The 14,359-nt window shown below is 45.9% G+C and overlaps 1 protein-coding gene across 1 annotated transcript in view; it reads right to left on the bottom strand.

Moving 5' to 3' along the window:
• LCMT1 (leucine carboxyl methyltransferase 1) overlaps window positions 1-14,359 on the bottom strand; it is a 68,865-nt gene that overhangs the window by 37,467 nt on the left and 17,039 nt on the right. Inside the window, exons 2-3 of the mRNA XM_069570384.1 lie at window positions 5,425-5,516; window positions 3,212-3,333 (exon numbers count right to left, since the gene is read on the bottom strand). Of these exons, the coding sequence (XP_069426485.1) occupies window positions 3,212-3,333; window positions 5,425-5,516 (214 nt within the window). The remainder of the gene's footprint in view (window positions 1-3,211; window positions 3,334-5,424; window positions 5,517-14,359) is intronic.

Genomic DNA, 14,359 nt, shown 5'->3' with positions numbered 1-14,359 from the left:
CACAAGGACAATCCAAAGCAAATAAATGAGGGACAGCATTGAGTCCTACATCACTTCTTACTTTTGAAAGAGCTTTCCCAGGCACTTGGGCACTTGATCCTCCTAAGAATTCTGAATAAGGGATCACTGTCAAAAGAAAGTTTCTAAAAGGCACACCAGGAGATTTTAACAAACAGCCATCCTCTTTCTTAGCTTTCAGAAAGGGGCAAAATGGCTCTGGCAAGTGATGCTTCAACTTTTCATTCTGCGATTCTCTGTGGCCCTTCCGACACCACTCCCAAGTAGCTCACAGGGCACAGGAGGCAGGGAGACACCCAAAGCTGAGCATGGCCACTGGGAGGCAGCCAGGAACAGCCATGAAGAAGGGGGCTTCCTCAAAGATCCAACGTGATCAACTGCTTCACAGGTGGCCAAAATTGAGACTGCTTCCCATCCACACCCGAACCTCTGGTTGGGCAGAAACCGAATCCAAGGGCCACCAAGAACCAAGGCCCCTCTGTGATGACATAGAAGGGTGGGATGGAGGGGTGGGAAGAAGGCTGAAGACGGAGAGGATATATGTACACTGATTCACTTGGGCTTCCCTGGTGGCTCAGATGGTAAAGAATCCGCCTGCAGTGCGGGAGACCTGGGTTCAATCCCTGGATTGGGAAGATCCCCTGGAGGAGGGCATGACAACCCCCTCCAGTATTCTTGCCTGGAGAATCCCATGGACAGAGGAGCCTGGAGGGCTACAGTCCATGGTGTTGCAAAGAGTTGGACACGACTGAGGGACTAAGCACAGCATAGCTGATTCACGTTGTTGTACAGCAGAAACTAACACAACACTGGAAAGCAATTATACTCCAATTAAAAAATAATTTAAAAAAAAGAACCAAGGACCCTTACAGGGTTTCACTTGCCCTTTATTTCTGGCTCATGACAAGATCAACTTTCCCTATTCTTGCCTGCTGCCTGAAGACGAGCCTCTGTGACTGCTCAGTCTTGAGCCCCTGAGATTATAAGGAATGAGCTCACACGGTCGTGGCCCCAGAAAGCCTGTGACTTTGCAGCTGAGCCTCTGCAGGGGCAGCTGGGGGTGCCGTCCCAGGTGGAAAGAGCCCGAGACATCACGATCAATGGAAAGATTTCCCTGCTCTTTTATAGAGGCACATACAGCTCTAGAGCAGGGATTAGCAAACTTTCTGGCAAGAAAGTAAGCAGTTTGGCCTTGGCAGACCCGAAGATCTGTCGTAACTACTCAGCCCTGCTGTCCAAGTGCCAGAGCAGCCATAGGTAAGATGTAAATAAATGTGCGTGGCTGTATTCCAATAAAACTTTATTCACAAAACAGGTGGCAGGCTGGATTTGGCCTGTGCAACCTTTGCTCTAAGGGAGCAAATAAGATAATACTTGTCTTAAAAAGAAGAACTTAAGATTTTTTTTAAAAAATCCTTCAGATCAATATAATTATCAAATAATTACAGATTTCCAAATTTCCACATAGGACTTTGAGGCCCTGTGCTAGTCCCCTTTCTCGCCTCTTTTTCTTTTAATAATTCTATTAATTTTTGGCTGTGTGGGGTCTTCACGGCTGTGCGGACTTTTCTCTAGTTTCAGCGTGCAGTGTCTACTCTCTAGTTGCTGTGTCTTCTCCTGTTGCATAGGACAGGCTCCCGGGCAGGCAGGCTTCCGCAGTTGCGGTACATGGGCTCAGTGGTTGGGGTGCCTGGGCTCTAGAGCACAGTCTCAATAGTTGGGGTGCATGGGCTTAGCTGCTCTGTGGCACGTGGGATCCTCCCTGGATTGAACCCGTGGCTCGTGCATTTATTTGGCAGGCAGATTCTTATTCACTGAGCCACTGGAGAAGCCCCTTGTCTCTGTTTCTTGCAAGGGGCACATATGCCTCCGTGTACCTCGCTCAGAAATTAAAATCTCAGATTTATTAATGATTAACCCACCTACAAGATGGGGGTAAGAGAAAAAAAAGAAAAACATGGCCAAGTCCAAAGGGTGTCAGGTCGAAGGAGGGCTCTCTCCAGCAGCCCGTATTAATGCCGGCAGTACCCACTCTTTCACACTGCATTCTGTGCCACAGAGCGGTAGCTGTTGAGCCTGTGCTCTAGAGCCCGGGAGCCACAACTCCTGAGTCTGTGCCCTAGAGCCCCTGCTCTGTAACGAGAAGCCCCCACAGTGAGAGGCCCAGGCCCTGCATCCAGAGAGGAGTCCCCACTTGCCGCAACTAGAGAAAAGCTCGCAGCAGCGAAGACCCAGCACAGCCATAAATTAATAGATTAAAAAAAAAAAGCACATCATAAATATCAGTTATCTTATCCAGAAGGAAGAATGCAGCGGCAAATGATTAACAACACCATGGCCATGCTGAGGCCACTGATTTTTGATTTAAAAAAGGTTGAGAGTTCTTATGACCAAAGACCTTATCAGGTGACAGGGGACAAAACAGATAATGCAGGTTGACTTCTGCCTGTACCCTCTGATTTATCTTGTTCTCTGTCTGCACAAAATCTGGAGAATGCACATACCCATTACTGCCACCTGATAGAGGAACCAAGAAAAATCTGTACAAACCTACCAAAAAAAAAGTGAAAGAAAGAAAAATGCCACCAGTGAGATATTTGTAGGGAAAAGGTTTGGTGATAAAATCCAGTCCAGGAATCAAAGATCAGAACTTCAGCCCTGGGTCTGCCACTAACCAGACCCACCTTTCCTTTACCTGTGAGTGAGTGTAATCACACTGCCTTTGAACAACCCCAAACAGAACAGTTGAGGAATCAAATCAGAGAATGACTTCAAAAAGGCTTTGGATCATGTTATCTTTACCCAGTCTTGCAAATCTCCCAATGCTACTACCTAAGACACTGTTATTCTAACAATAAAATCTTCAGGTCTCATCAAAATTAAAAACACATGTGTGTTTTTGTCTCAGCAGTTCTACTGGTAGAATTCTTTCTCCTGATACATTTCCACACATGCAGAGGAAAATGTACCCAAGGAATTGTATTATAACCCTGTTTGAGGCAGCAAAATGTGAGCAACAACCCACATATCTTCACTAGGGGCCTGGTGAGATAAAGTACGGAGCTGATCGAAGTTGTGGGGGATGGGAGACAGGCTGTCACCCCATTTTAATCTATTTTTTCAAGTTTTTGAACCAGGTGAACATCTTCAACAAACTAAATTAAAACGACTGAACAAAAGGGGGGAAATTTACCTTTAACATCCAGAAGGTGGTATCCATCCCAGCCCCAAGGTTTAGAATTTGACAATTACATTCTGTCTTCCGTAGAAATGCCTTTGTAAGCTGACTGACGCCATGGACTCGAGTAAAATATCCTAAGTGACAGACAGAGAAGCAAGCTATCACTTGGTGACGACAGGAATAATCCGTGCAAAGCCCACAGTGCTAGGGAGAGCAGAACAACGCTGTGCCCTTCTTCAGGGTCAGGAGAAACAATGATTTCCAAATTCTCCCTTTTAAGAAAAAAAAAAACTAGCTGGTCAGACGAAAATAAGTATAAACCACTTAATGGTAGTTTAAGAAAAATAAAATGCCCTATCCTGTTACTTGGGAAAGACGAGTGTCTTTTATCAAGACATCTGATCCAAATGTCCTCTTGAAAAGGTGCTTTTTCACGGCTCCAGGGGAAGTTAATGAGTACTCTGCTAAAAGTTGTCTGCAATGCAAGAGAAGCAGGAGATGCTGGTTTGATCCCTGGGGTTGGAAGATCCCCTGGAGGAGGGCATGGCAACCCACTCCAGTATTCTTGCCTGGAGAATCCCATGGACAAAGCCTGGTGAGCTACAGTCCACAGGGTCCCAAAGAGTTGGACACGATTCAGGGACTGAGCACACACGGAAAATAACATTTTTAGGTCAGGAAATTGAGCAGATGAACGTCAAAGCAGAGAGCCATGATTCTTCTCTTGTTGCTTTCACCTCCATCCTGTATGGGTTACAGCCTCTGTGTTTACAGAATGGCATCACCAACATGAGGGTGGCAAAGCGGGGAAGCGGAGATGCCAGCAAGTGGTGGCCTAATTAATGGATTTGTTAAGCTCTAGGGTGAGGAGCTGGAACAAAGGAGATGGGAAACCCAGAAGGGAGACAGGAAGATAGCAGCTGTCTGTTCTAATGGCCTGATACTCAAGGTGTAAATGCTTTAAGAACAAAATTTGAGAGTAGCATTCAGAAACTTTGGCATCTGACAGAGAAATTTTAGTGAATGTGCTGATAAATAATTTGGGGGGATTCCTTAACAGTCCAGTGGTTAGGACTCTGTGTTTCCACTGCCAGGGACCAGAGTTCTATCCCTGGGCAGGGAACTAAGATCCCACAAAGCTGTGTGGTTCGGCCAAATAAATAATCAATTGATAACCCCTACATGACTTATAAACAAACAAATACTTTGGGCTTGTGTTTGCATTTTATTTTTCCAGTAAATCACCTTTTTTTTTTTTTCCTTTTTCTTTTGCTGCACCGTGAACCATGCAAGATCTTAGTTCCCCAATCAGAGCTCAAACCCGTGCTCCCTGCAGTGGAAGGATGGAGTCTTAACTGCTGGACTGCTAGGGAAATGCCTCTAGTAAATCATCCTTATTGTATTCTGCAGAATATCACCCACAATGGTTTCAATTTCAGGAAAAACTGTCCTCACCTCAGACGTTTGGGCAGTGCCCTCCTCCTGGGCTGGAGGTCCCCAGTCTAGAGATGTGGACCCGGGAAAGGAAGAAGGAAGGGGGCTGCCACGCGGCCCAGGGCTACAAAGAACGGCGGCTGCCTGCCTCCAGAATATTCCCTGGGAAATCTGTCTGGACAGCAGCGGAGGCGGGCTTCAGGAAGGCCTCTTGGCCAGGCCTCGCCCGGGCTAACTGCTGCCCAATTTTACCCTCATTCAATGTTAACTACCAAGTCCTTCTCTTCAGAAACCACCATTTACACATTTCTTTGCAGTTCTTACAGAACCCACCTACAGGACCCATCTTTAGGGCCAAGATTCCCCCCTACCCACAAGAATCATGGTCCATGGTCAGTTGTTCAATCTGGCTGCAACTAAGTCACACTCCTGTCTCAAACCCTTTGACTTCCTTGCTAGAAATTACCTGCAGAACCTTACAGTGTTACTAACAAAATAGGGCAACAACAAAAAAAATAACCCCCTACATGAACAGACAGCTCTCAGTAAAAGATATGTAAGTGGCTTTTAAACGAGTTTCAACCACACCTTAAAATAAGAGGAATGTAAAACACCATTTTTCATGTACCAGAGGAACAAAGATTAAAAATTTCATAAGACATTGTGCTGGTGTGGAAGGTGGGAAACGAGCACTCTGGTGGAGACAGTACACCCCAGAACTCTCTTTTTAGGAATGAATTCCTAGAACCCCAGGGATTCATGAGATGTAGGGAAGGGAGCTGGGCACTTGCCTCGGTTAATTTCAGGCGCCTTCCTCTCTTTAGAGAGTCTCACTAAATGCTGGATGTAAGGGTCCTGCCAGTAGCCAATGCTCACTGCAAACCTGAAAGAGATGGAAAAGGAAACAGGTGATTAGAGAGCAGGGTCAGGCCAGGTTCCATGGGCAAGTTCCCAGGAACCAGGTCAAGGATCCAAAGATTCATCTCTGGCCAAATCATGCAACTAGAGGTTATCATAATAAGCCAAGTCAGAAAAAGAAAGATAAATGCCACGTGATATCACTTACATGTGGAATCTAAACTATGACACAAATGAACCTCTCCATGGAACAGAGACGTTTGCTGACAAAGGGCCGTCTAGTCAAGGCTGTGGTTCTTCCAGCAGTCGTGTTTGGATATGAGAGTTGAACTATAGAGAACGCTGAGCACCAAAGAACTGATGCTTTTGAACTGTGGTGTTGGAGAAGACTCCTAAGAGTCCCTAGGACTGCAAGGAGATCCAACCAGTCCATCCTAAAGGAGATCAGTCCTCAATACTCACTGGAAGGACTGATGCTGAAGCTGAAACTCCAATACTTTGGCCACCTGATGCAAAGAACTGACTCATTGGAAAAGACCCTGATGCTGGGTAAGATTGAAGGCAGAAGGAGAAGGGGACGACAGAGGATGAGATGGTTGGATGGCATCACCCACTCGATGGACATGAGTTTGAGCAATCTCCGGGAGTTGGTGATGGACAAGGAGGCCTGGTGTGCTTCAGTCCATGGGGTCGCAAAGAGTCAGACACACTGAGCGACTGGACTGAACTGAACTGATGGAACAGAAACAGATCATGGACATAGCAGACGGGTGGTCGTCAAAGGGGAGGGGACTGGTGGAAGGATGGAGAGGGAGGTTGGGGTTAGCAGATGTCGGCTATTACATATAGAATGTATAAACAACAAAGCCCTACTGTATAGCAGAGAATTATATTCAATATCCTACATTAAACCATAACAGAAAAGAATATTTTAAAAAAGAATGTATGTGTGGGAGTATACACACACACACACATATGTATAACTGAATCACTATGCTGTCAGCATTAATTAACACACTGTAAATCCACTACAGTTTAATTTTTAAAAATGAAAGGTTAAATAACATTTAATGCTCCAGCACAAGTTTAAACAGACTCATCCATCCATCCACCTTTACATTCACAGTCACTCCCGTCACACTTCCCACCACAGTCATTTCTTACCTCTCTCTTCCCGCATATCATTAATTCCTTTCCCAGGACCCTAAACAGCAAGTAAGCTCACCTCATATTTCATACAGCTCTTCGAACATTTATTCACACAGCAAACTCACTGGCCGGAGCTAGTCAGGTAACTCTGCTCAAACAAGAGTTTTGTGTCTAGGGGAAGGGAGACCCAAAAATAAAGAGCAAGTATCACTAATAACTACCAAAGGATTTCTCCTGACTCTCACAGTCTTTTCATGTCCCTTAAGGAGGCTGCAGTGGAGAAACCAGGAACCAATAAAACAGCTACAATCTGGAAAGTGCCAGGGTAGCCTAAAGGTTCTCAACCCTAGTCTACACTACAAGCAACGATAGAAGCCGCGGTCCAAGCCTGGGAGCTAAAGCCCTGATTACCATTGGAAATCTCCTGGCAAACATAAGTGGAACCAGCCTCAGGATAAATGAGAAGTCAGGGAAGGAATCTGGATCCCTAAGGCCATACCATACCCCCCAGGGGCCCAGAGCCTTCTCTACCACACAATGAAAATTTAGTGAGATAATAAATGTCTTTACCACTTACATCAAATTGAGTCAGGCTTCTGTTACTTACAACCTTACGCATCCTAAGTGATATCCCGCATGATACATCTACTCCACATTGCCTGGTAAGTAAGCTGAAACTTAAAGAGTGCGTGTGTGTGTGTGTGCGTGCGTGTATGGTGTCAACCAATTAGGTTCTAAGCTCCCAGATGCACAAATTACATCTTTTCTTTTCTTCATACCTACCAACAAGGCTCATGGGCTCAGTCATGTCCAATTCTTTGTGACCCCATTGACTGTGGCCCCGCCAGGCTCCTCTGTCCATGGGATTTCCCAGGCAAGAATACTGGAGTGGGTTGCCATTTCCTACTCCAGGGGATCATCCCAACCCAGGGATCAAACCCGTGACTCCTGAGTTTCCTACACTGGCAGGCAGATTCTTTACCACTGCGCCACCTGGGAAGCCCCTACCAACAAGGCTTGCTGCTGCTGCTAAGTCGCTTCAGTTGTGTCCGACTCTGTGCAACCCCACAGACAGCAGCCCACCAGGCTCCGCTGTCCCTGGGATTCTCCAGGCAAGAACACTGGAGTGGGTGGCCATCTCCTTCTCCAATGCATGAAAATGAAAAGTGAAAGTGAAGTCGCTCAGTCATGTCCGACTCTTAGCGACCCCATGGACTGCAGCCTGCCAGGTTCCTCTGTCCATGGGATTTTCCAGGCAAGAGTACTGGAGTGGGGTGTCATTGCCTTCTCCGACCAACAAGGCTTACTGCTGCCTTAACAGCAACAGCTGCTGAATTCTGTACAAACATGCCCCCCAGTCTCCTGCACCCATGGCTGCACATCCAAAAGCATTCACAAGGAAGCACACACGAGAAACACCCAAAATACTAAAGAACACAATTTGCTAAAAGCCCAGACTATCCAAGGAGAACAGCAGACCAAGTTTTACAAAGCAAAGTTGCTCAGCTGTCTAAAAGAGTGGTTCTCAGGAATTCCCTGGAGGTCCAGTGCTTAGTGGAGAAGGCAATGGCACCCCACTCCAGTACTCTTGCCTGGAAAATCCCATGGACGGAGGAGCCTAGAAGGCTGCAGTCCATGGGATCGCTGAGAGTCGGACACGACTGAGCAACTTCACTTTCACTTTTCACTTTCATGCATTGGAGAAGGAAATGGCAACCCACTCCAGTATTCTTGCCTGGAGAATCCCAGGGACAGAGGAGCCTGGTGGGCTGCCGTCCCACACAGAGTCGGACACGACTGAAGCGACTTAGCAGCCAGTGCTTAGGTGAAGAAGGCAATGGCAACCCACTCTAGTACTCTTGCCTGGAAAATCCCATGAACGGAGGAACCTGGTGGGCTGCAATCCATGGGGTCACTAAGAGCCGGACATGACTGAGCGACTTCATTTTCACTTTTCACTTTCATGCACTGGAGAAGGAAATGGCAACCCACTCCAGTGTTCTTGCCCGGATAATCCCAGGGACGGGGGAGCCTGGTGGACTGCCATCTATGGGGTCACACAGAGTCAGACCCGACTGAAGCGACTTAGCAGCAGCAGCCAGTGCTGAGGACTTCACTGCTCAAGGTGAGGGTTCAATTCCTGATTGGGGAACTAAGATACACATCTCAACCAATAAGAGTAGTGCTTTTTGAACAATGAGTTGTGACCCATTCATATCACAAAATCAATGTAATAGTTTGCAAATCTCCATTTTAAAAAATGAAGTAGAACACAGTAAAGCAGAAAATAGCAGCACCATACTATATTGGAGAAGCCAGGACTGTTTTTGGGAAACTTTTGTTTCAATGTGTGTTGGGTATATACGCGCTATGAAAAAAGTGTTTTTGAGAACTCCCTGGCGGTCCAGCGTTAGACTCGCAACTCTGAGCTTCCACTGCAACAGACATAGGTTCAGTCCCCGGTGGGGGAACTAAGATCTCACAAGCAATTACCAAAAAGAAAAAAAAAACACACACTGATTTAGGAATCATTTCTCGCCATCTAGTGGTAAAAGTCATATGTGCAGTTGAAGCAAGACCGGTAGATGATGCAGATGTGCTGAGAATACACATCAAACTGTTCCTGCCCCAACATCCAGGACAAGAATCCTGTCGACAACACAGAACCACTGCTGACGACTCCCCACAGAGAAGGCACTTGCTCCACCACCAAGAAGCTCGAACTGCTGAAAGCCTGATCAATTTGCCTCCCTCTAAGTGTTCCCTGCGGGATTCATTAGTGGCCTCTTGGATAACAAGGAGCAGTTTCTATTCCTTCCAACTCTGCATTATCAGCTGATTTAATGCTATTGATTCAGTCCAGTAATGTTTATTGAGTGTCTAGCAGTATTTATTGTCTGCTAAGTGCCAGGCATTGGATTACAGTGGTGAACAGAACCGAGAAGTGACAGAGACAGAGATCATGACAAACGAGGGATGTAATTATACGGTGAACGGAGGAGCTGGAGTAGAGGTTAAAGGGAAAGCCTCTCTTACAGGGCGTGGCTGAGCTGAGTCCTAGAGAATTAGGGAAGGCCAGGAGAAGGCAATGGCACCCCACTCCAGGACTCTTGCCTGGAAAACCCCATGGACGGAGGAGCCTGGTAGGCTGCAGTCCATGGGGTCGCTAAGAGTCGGACACAACTGAGCGACTTCACTTTCACTTTTCACTTTCACGCATTGGAGAACGAAATGGCAACCCACTCCAGTGTTCTTGCCTGGAGAATCCCAGGAACGGGGGAGCCTGGTGGGCTGACGTCTATGGGGTCGCACAGAGTTGGAAATGACTGAAGTGACTCAGCAGCAGCAGCAGCAGCAGCTGTGCAAAAGGCATTCAAGACAGGAGGAACTGCAGGCAGAAAAGCTCAGGGGCGGGGGTGGATTCAGAATGTTCCAGAAGCAGGAAATAGGGAGGGCTGGAGGGGAATAAGAAAACAGGAGAAACTGGAGAGGAGGTTGGAGAGAGAACCAGACTCAGGTTATACAGGGCCTTGCAGGAGCCTGGCATGGATCCTCACAGCACACGGGGCATGGTCAGTGATGTCTAGCAGTACAAAAAGGTGGGGCAAGGCATGGACATAAGCCAAGGACCCCCCCCCCCAATCACTTGGGGAGACACACGGACATAACCCAAGGACCCCTGATCACTAGTTCCCATGACTCCTGCTTCCTAAGGTTACCATCACATGTCTCTCCCCAGTCCTCAAATCCAGATGACTGCTAGTGGTTACCATGCCTCAGAGTTAAAAAGGATCTCACAGCTTAGCCTGGCAGAGCAGCCAAGATAAGAAGACTAACACACTGCTGGGAAGAGGAAGCAACCTAAGTGTCCATCACAGAGGAGAAGATAAAGAAGATGTGGTCCATACAAACAATGGAATATTACTCAGCCAAAAAAGGAATGAAACTGGGTCATTTGTATCTATGCGGATGGACCTAGAGACTGTCACACAGAATGAAGTAGGTCAGAAAGAGAAAACCAAACATTGTGTATTAATGTAGATATGTGGAATCTAGAAAAACGGTAGAGATGATCCTATTTGCAAAGCAGAAACAGAGACGCAGACACAGAGAACAAACGTATGGATACCAAGCAGGGGAAGGGAAGATGGTGGGAGGAACTGGGAGATCGGGATTGACACACGTACACTATTCATACTATGTATAAAATAGCTAGTGAGAACCTACTGTAGAGCTCAGGGAACTCTACTTAATGCTCTGTGGAGACCTGAGTGGGAAGGAAATCCAAAAGGGAGGCGATATATGTATATGTAAGGCTGATTCATTTTGCTATATGGTAGAAACTACCACCACAATGTAAAGCAACTATATTCCAATGAAAATTAACTTAAAAATAAATGAAAAATAAAGTTAAAAAAAAAATAGTACTGAACTGTGATGAACCGCTTTGACTATAAGGGACTCACCAGATGTCAACATTTAGCAATGAAATAACTAACAAGAGCAATATTTACCATTTTTAAATGATGCTATTCTCTTTCTAAATTAATTTTTTCCATCAAAAAATTAATATTGTCTTTATAACAAGAGCAACAGTAAGTTTGGCCATGATGCAACTGATACCTTGTGCTGCAACTACTGAAGCCCGAGTGCCCTAGAACCCACGCGCCACAGCAAGAGAAGCCACTGCAATGAGAAGTCTGCCCACCACCACTAGAGAAAGCCCGAGAGCAGCAACAAAGACCCAGCGCGGCCAAAAAATTAATTAATAAAAAAAAGAGCAACAGTAACTTTGGACTTCATAAACAAACATAAAAGCCAATTATTACACTAGAAAAATAACGTGTAACAAGTCACAAGGACTCATTAATAAGGGAAAAAACAAGTATCACAGAAGAATGGGTAAAGGACAAAAATGAACCACTCACAAAAGAAGCAACGGGCCAGTGAACCCACAAAAAGCTCAGCCTTACTGATGATCACAAATAAAAACAAAATGAAGATGAAAGCAAAACCAGAGAGCAGCAGTGCTCCTATCAAACCTGAAATAAAACTCGTTTTCAGTAGAACCTGGCTTTGGAGAGGGATGAGAAGAGGCCCCTGGGGCACCACTGCCCAAACTGGTAACTGGCAGTCATGCTTCAAGGCACTGTGGCAACAGGTACACAACGCCAGTTACGTGTGAACACAACGGCCGACAGTCCCACTTACAGGGATTTTATCCTTAGGAAATAATTAGGAATGAACACAAAGATTTTTTTTTTTATAAGACCACTGAACCTGGACTTACAGTATCAGGTCGACAAGATAGGCTACAAGATTACACGGCCAGGACATCCCTAAGTTTGTTAGAATGGACGCATAAGACATATAAAGTAGGTAGTGAAATGTTGACAGCGGGGATCTCCCTGGTGCTGTGCACCTAGCTGTCACAGACACAATCGCACTCATTTCCCAAACTCAGAAAACATCCCTTCCATCTGAGTGTCATGATTTCATGTTGCAAACTCAGAATCGAAGAGTCGAAAATCTCAGATTTGGAAAGACCTGAAAGAGTCACTCAATCTTCATTCAATCCACTACTGCTTTCAAAATGTTTATGACACTCACGTACCACCTAGTCACAGAAATATGTCTTTTTCAAAAATTGATTTTACTGAAGTATAGCTGATTTACAATGTTATGTTAATTTCTCTTGTACAGCAAAGTGACTCAGCTATACATGTATCTATTGATATATTCGTTTTCATAATCTTGTCCATTATACTTTATCACCGGATACTAAATACAGTTCCCTGGGCTATACAGTAGGACCTTATTGCTTACCAATCCTATATATAATAGCTTGTACCTGCTAACCCCAAACTCTCAATCCTTCCCTCCCCTACACCCTCTCCCCAAAGTAGTATGTCTTTAAATAAACTCAATTTTCTTAGTACTCAGCTCTGACGTGCTACCTAATATTTCCTTCTAACACACACTGTAACAAATACCTAACTATTAACATTTAAAACATCTATCCCTGTCCCGCCTAAAACCATCTCACATTCCTCCCGTGGGAAACACTGATCTGGCCCAACCACCTATTCATTAAAGAAACATTTATTGATTCTGTCCTATTCGCATGAGTGTCGACTGCAATACTGGAAAATTCATGGAAAGTTGTGAAACGCCCTCCAACAGGGATTTCTTCATCTGAGGATTCAGGGAATGGGAAGGGACCCTCCCTGCTGTCTCAGACTAGCAGGAACAAGGCAGCGGCTGGTTTGTTTCACTTCTACAGACTCACCATGAGCTTACTGCGTGCCAGGCACTACTCAAATGCCTGACAAATAGAAACACATAGCACCCTCAAAACAACCCTAAGTAGTTTGTTCAAGCTGTGGAACCTTCAGGGAAATTAATCTGACTACTTTACAAACCTACTTACCCACGTGGACTCAGACCCCACCCCCAACATTTCAGGGCTTCCCCAGCGGCTCACTAGTAAAGAATCTGCCTGCAAGGCAGGAAACACAGGAATTTCAAGTTCAATCTCAGGGTCAGGAAGATTCCTGGAGGAGGGTGTGGCAACTCACTCCAGTATTCTCACCTGGAGAATCCCAAGGACAGAGGACCTGGAGGGCTACAGTCCATAGGGGTGCAAAGAGTTGCACACAACTGAAGCAACTGAGCATGCACGCCCACCCATCGTTTCAGGTGCTTAAATGGCACTTATTTGTGGCGCACGTGTGTGTGTGTGTGTGTGTGTGTGTTGTTTAACTAATTATAGATGTATATGTATGTGTGAACAGAGAAGGCAATGGCACCCCACTCCAGTACTCTTGCCTGGAAAATCCTATGGATGGAGGAGCCTGGTAGGCTGCAGTCCATGGGGTCGCTAAGAGTCGGACACGACTGAGCGACTTCACTTTCACTTTTCACTTTCATGCACTGGAGAAGGAAATGGCAACCCACTCCAGTGTTCTTGCCTGGAGAATCCCAGGGACGGGGGAGCCTGGTGGGCTGCAGTCCATGGGGTCGCTAAGAGTCGGACACGACTGAGCGACTTCACTTTCACTTTTCACTTTCATGCACTGGAGAAGGAAATGGCAACCCACTCCAGTGTTCTTGCCTGGAGAATCCCAGGGACGGGGGAGCCTGGTGGGCTGCCGTCTATGGGGCTGCACAGAGTCGGACACGACTGAAGCGACTTAGCAGCAGTAGCAGCAGCATGTATGTGCAAGCTGCTCAGTTGTGTTTGACTCTTTGCGACCCCATGGACTACACAGTCCATGGAATTCTCCAGGCCAGAATACTGGAGTGGGTAGCCATTCCCTTCTCAGGGAGATCTTCCCAATCCAGAAATCAAACCCAGGTCTCCCACATTGCAGGCAGATTCTTTACCAGCTAAGCCACAAGGGAAGCCCATAGATGCATATGTAGATATGTAATTCCATATATATGCAATTGCAAAAAAAAAATCGATGAGTATTCTCAGCATTAATTTTCAAGTTTGGGGGACTTTCCTCCTGGTCCAGTGGCTAGGACTCTGCACTCCCAATGCAGGGGACCCAGGTTCGATCCCTGGTCAGAGAACTAGATCCCACATTTCCTGACTAAGAGTTCTGATGCCACAACTAAAAAAATAGATCCCTTGTGCCGCAACTAAGACCCGGCACAGCCAAAAAATACAAAAATAATTTAAAATATTGCTTTAAAAATTTTTTCAAGTTTGGG

Source organism: Ovis canadensis, chromosome 24 (assembly GCF_042477335.2).
Source record: "Ovis canadensis isolate MfBH-ARS-UI-01 breed Bighorn chromosome 24, ARS-UI_OviCan_v2, whole genome shotgun sequence".
Classification (NCBI taxonomy): Eukaryota; Metazoa; Chordata; class Mammalia; order Artiodactyla; family Bovidae; genus Ovis; species Ovis canadensis.
The sequence above is the reverse complement of the archived record's forward strand: the minus strand, read 5'-3'. Positions and strand labels throughout refer to the sequence as shown.